At 44.2% G+C, this 5337-nt stretch overlaps 1 protein-coding gene across 1 annotated transcript in view; it reads left to right on the top strand.

The window, feature by feature from the left end:
* Nucleotides 1–1842: 1842 nt before the first annotated feature.
* The window catches only part of HEPACAM (hepatic and glial cell adhesion molecule), a 106301-nt gene continuing 102806 nt past the window's right edge, over nucleotides 1843–5337 (top strand). Inside the window, exon 1 of the mRNA XM_025192123.1 lies at nucleotides 1843–1927. Coding sequence (XP_025047908.1) covers nucleotides 1843–1927 — 85 coding nt within the window. The remainder of the gene's footprint in view (nucleotides 1928–5337) is intronic.

Raw genomic sequence — 5337 nt, 5'->3', positions numbered from 1 at the left:
TATGCCCATATGCCCCTCAAACTAACAACTTCCCCACACATACTGTGCATAACTCATTGTTACTTGCTCTGCTAGGTGACTCGCCCATTCATAGACAATTAGGGTTGGAAGGGACCTCAGGAGGTCATCTAGTCCAAAACCCTGCTCAAAGCAGAACCAGATCCAACTAGACCATCCCAAGCAAGGCTTCATCTAGCCAGGTCTCAAAAACCTCCAAGGATGGAGAGTCCACAACCTCTCTTGGTAACCTGTTCCAATGTTTTCTACCCTCCTAGTGAGAAAATTCTTCCTAATATCTAACCTAAGCTTCCCTTGCTGCAACTTAAGACCATTGTTCCTTGTTCTGTCATCTGCCACCACTGAGAACTTCTGCCATCCTCTTTCGAACTCCCCTACAGGTAGTTGAAGGCTGCTATTAAATCCCTCTCAGTCTTCTCTCCTCAAGACAAAATAACCCCACTCCCCCCAGCCTCTTCCCAAGAGTCATGTGCCCCAGCCCCTGAACTATTTTTGTTGCCCTCTGCGGACTCTCTCCAATTTGTCCACATCTGTGGGGGGGCCCAAAACTGGACACAGTACTCCAGATGTGGCCTCACCAGTGCTGAATAGAGGGGAATAATCACTTCCCTTGACCTGCTGGCAACACAACTACCAATGCAGCTCAGTATGCTGTTAGCCTTCTTGGCAACAAGGGCACACTTGGCTCATATTCTGCTTATTGTCCACTGTAACTCCCAGGTCATTTTCTGCAGAGCTTCTGCCCAGCCAGTCAGCCCCCAGCCTGTACTGGCTATACATGGGATTTGTTCCGACCTAAGTTTGGGACTTTGCACTTTTCCTTGTTGAATCTCATGAGACTTCTTTTGGTCCAATTCTCCAATTTGCCTAGCTCACCCTGAATCCTAGCCCTACCCTCCGGCATACCTACTCTTCCCTGCCCCCACCCTTTACCATATTAAGGACAGCCGAGTCCTGAAGAGATGTGATTTACTGTTCCCACAAAAAGCAGCCTTCAGCAGACAAATCATTCTACGTATACCAAGACAGGCCATGGCAGCAATGTGCTCAAAGGAACACAAACTGCATGTGAATGTCCTTTCTAAGTAGCATCCCATACTCAGCAAATACAGACCTCCTGCAAGGCAGGGAAAACATGAGTTAAGATAGCATTCACACCCAGTTTGCTGGGGCATGGATCTTTCCTTTAGGGAGCAGCAATGTCTCTTGTCTCTACTTCCCACACAAATATCCTGTTGAATAAAAGCCAGAAGAGAAAAATATGCCAATTTTATACACCGAATCTAGACTTTTTCTAATCCAAAGACCCAGTAATGCACTTACTGCTAAGAAAACAACTCCTGTCAAAACAGTAAAGCACTGGCTTGAACATAGGTGGCTAGAAAATGCAAGTGTCCTCACAGTTCCCCTTGTCTGGCCAGGGTTCTTCCAAGATAATAAGACAGACAGCCCAATGTATGCTGCTCTCAGAAAGTTGGGTAGAGAGCTAGGGAGAGTTATTAACTGGGATTCAGAAGCTTCCCATTTTTAGTTTAAGACAAGCCTTTGCTGTTACTTTGCATTTGAAGATTTGGGAATATGCTCATTATTTCTCAGTTTTGGCATCTAATTCCTTGAAGAAAAGGATGTTGGGTTCATGAAACCAGAAAATGTCGGGTCTGACCAAAAGAAAAAAAATCCAGCAACACACAGAGCTCTGTGTATTCGGAGAGGAATTGGCAGGGCTGAGTGGTGGCAGAAAACTCCAAGCAGTACTAAGGGACGTGCCCGGAGTGGAAAAATCATGCTAATTGTCTGTGAGAGGGACCTAAAACTAAACCCAAAATGAAGAGAGAAAGAGGCGCCTTGTCCAGAGTCCTCAGCACTCCAGGTTTCACGCGTTTGGTGTGCCTTCTTCTTATCCACACAGGTAAGAGAACACTAGTCTCTGAAGAATTTGTGAACGGCGAGTGGGTTTTGCAGATGTCTTGATATGTGTGGTGAGGTTAAAGAAGTAAATACCAGTGTGTTTATGAGCTTACTGTGCTTACCCATGCATGAAGAAGTGGGATTTATTTATTCATGTAGCATCTTTTAATGCCTTTTCTTCTCCCAATGTAGCAGGTCCCTGTCTTTGGAAAAAGATTTCAACGTTTTAAATGGGAATTAAGCAGTTTCTTATGGTACAAATAACTTATCTGTGCCACCAAAATCAGGATTTTGAATCCTGTTTTTGAGTGTTCTGTCTGAGTGAGTTTTCAAAGTGGGACAGTTTGGTGGTACAGTTAATCTAATACTCTTTTTGAAAGACAGTTCAAGTTGATTCAGTTGATAATTCAGCTTTTTTGAAGTTTGATCCAAGATAGAAGTGGTGGAAAGTTTTAACAACTGCTATTCAGATATAGGCACTGATGCTGGGCATAAATGTTGGCTTGAGCCCCATGATTGTAGAAGATATAATGGACTATTTAAAAGGCAATTAGTTCCTATTATTATTCTAGAAATGTGGGGAAAGGAGTTTTATTTGAAAACCCTGCTCCTGCAAAAAGTCCTCTCTGTTTGAATCTTTTTCCAGCTCCTCAGAGAAGTGGAATTTAATGGGATCTATGTGCTAGCTTCAATACTGTATGACCTACCCAGCTGCCATGGAGATGAACTCTCTCTCTCATCATTGTTTCTTAAGCAGCCCACACATGCATATTGGAAATGATCTGGAATACACTTAGATAGGTTGGCAGGCATCTGGGCTGGGTTTTGGTTTCCTTTTTATTTATCTTTGAAAAGAGAAGATAAATATATTTTATTTATCTTTGTCCCCACTGGTACTGTGCTGTGCTAATGCTAACCCACTTGCAGGCAGTTTACAGTAGCTTGTTAGTGGTAAAAGTCCCAGTGTTTGTCTCAGCTGACAGGGTTGTTCATGAGCACATTTGGAACAGTTTGTTCCACACTTTTCAGCTGTCAGAGATAAATAAAGAACTGCATGGTTGCAGAAGGTCCTGTGCTCTTTTGTAAAAACAGCTCTATAAACAGCACTCTGCCATAACAGTGATGAATCTTGAGCAAAGGCTGAGAGACTTCCAAGGAGGGGCAAGCAGGGTAAAGTGTGCATGCTCAGTGAAAAGGGCCCTTAGGTCTGAAACAAGGAGTAGGTAATACTGAACCTGTGCTGCCTGGGAGTCAGCTTTAGCACCTCAAAGTGCTCTACAGAGTCTCTAAATGCTCTTATGGCTCCTACTGCCCCAGGCACTCCATGAATCCATCCACTGGGATTAAGGAAAGAACCAGATGCAAAATAAAGGCTTACATTACCTTTACTTGGATGTTAAATTCACCTTCTATCTGCATCCGCTGCCATTAAGTCTGTAGTACTTCACTGGGTTCTGACTGGTGTTAGGGCAGTGCTTGGTTAATATGTCTGGCTCTGCTCTTTTAGGTGTTAGTCTTGTTTCTGCACAGTTGTGAATAGGTGCTATTGTCAGTAATGTAGTTGCCACTCAGCATGAGGAGCCATGGATTCCACCAAGAAAGACAGGCTCAGTAAGATGCCTTTTCCTTCAGTTGGGTCATTCAGGGTGCAGATTTGGGGGATGGGGAGGGGTCATCCCCCTGCAGGAGCACAGAAGTGGTTTTTAAGAACACTTAAACACATATTAAAGAGGAACAACACTGCAAAAACACGACTTCTACTCTAGATTTCCAGCAGTGCTGAGTGTGAGTTCCTCATCTGTTAAACCAATTTGCTCTTTGTATATTAATGGAAGCACGGCACAACAGGTAGAGTGTTTCCAGCAAATCCAGCCATTTGCTGAAGCTTTGCTGTGCTTTCAGTGCCAGTGCCTTCTTGTGCTGAGATATAACAGGGGGAGCTGCTCTGGGCCCGTGAGATCCAAGACCAAATTTTGTGAAAGTAGTACTCTTGGAGATAGGTCACTTTGTTTCTTTTGTGATAATATGAACATACTGTAAAATGGCAGCTCCATATCAACTCTGCATACCTATGAACATGGCTAGCAAGGCTACCACAATGCCTTCCTCCCTCCTGCTAGGCAAAGGCCTAAGTATAGCTTGTCTACACTAGCATAATGAGCCTTTACACCTGGGACAAAAAGGAGCTGACTCATAACAGCCCTGCATGGACGAAACTGACTTGAATCTAATATAGAATTACTCTGGTAGAAATCAGGATAAAATTCTCTTGATAGAAGTAATATGAGTTTAAGTGTTGCGTATCTGCAGCTTGTCCTGGGGTAGCGGTTTGCTCAAGGCAAACAGGCTTTTGCCAGCCTCCCCACCACCTAGTGGTGAGGCTCTGTAATAGCTATCTCCTGAATGCAGTTACCTCAAATGTTGTCTGTTCTGCATACGGGTGTCATTTATGTCGGTGTACAAAACTAGTGTAAATTATATTGGTGTGATTGTCCTATGCATCTTTCTCCAGGGGCTACCAGTGGTGGTGGGGGGCGGGTGTTATAGACAAGCCTGAGGGGTACTCTCACCAGGGGTGTTTATTGCTTAGGGAGGGCCTTTATTATGTGACCCTAAAATGCAACAGTTGTTCTGTCGTGACAAGTGACAGAACAAGAAGCAACGGTATCACGTTGCAGCAAGAGAAGTTTAGGTTAGATATTAGGAAAAACTCTCTCACTAGGAGGGTCGTAAAACACTGGAACAGCCAGACAGGTTGTGCAAGCTCCATCTTTGGAGGTTTTTAAGACCCAGCTAGACAAAGGCAAGGGGCTGGGATGATTAGTTGGGGATAGTCCTGCTTTCAGCAGTGGTCTGGATTAGATGATCTCCTAAGGACCTGGGCTGAGCTGGGGCCCCTAGGACTTCTGGGCTCCTAGCTTCTTGGTGGTAGTTAGAACTCGAGGCTGCTTAGGGATCTTGTGACTTTCAACAGAAAAAGCTGATATGAAGTGATTACACATAAATGCATACATTGCAGACTACTTTTTTCCATGGAAAATTTTGAAATTGGGAGCTTTCATTCTGATGCAAAACAAACTATTTTGGGGTTCCAGAATTTCTTGTAGAAATTCCAGATTCTGATCAGCTTTAGTGTGAATTATTATGCAAGCTATAGGATATTTATCTGCACTGAGGCAGGCAACATTCACATAAATGCCACATAATTTTATATTAGGGGAGCACCGATACAGATCTTGGGGCCAATATCCGATATTTAAGGAGATATATTGGCCGATATGGATCTGATTCCCGATACAGCTGCCTCCAGCTGGTAAGTCCATTGTTGGGGGAGGGCAGATCAACACCCACCACAGTGAGGGAGGGAGCAGGAACAGGCGCTGTCCAGTTGGGGCGGGGTGGGTGTGGGAT

Source organism: Alligator sinensis, unplaced genomic scaffold (genome assembly GCF_000455745.1).
Source record: "Alligator sinensis unplaced genomic scaffold, ASM45574v1 scaffold625_1, whole genome shotgun sequence".
NCBI classification, from domain to species: domain Eukaryota; kingdom Metazoa; phylum Chordata; order Crocodylia; family Alligatoridae; genus Alligator; species Alligator sinensis.
Note: the sequence above shows the minus strand (reverse complement) of the source record. Positions and strands in the feature narration are given on the sequence as shown.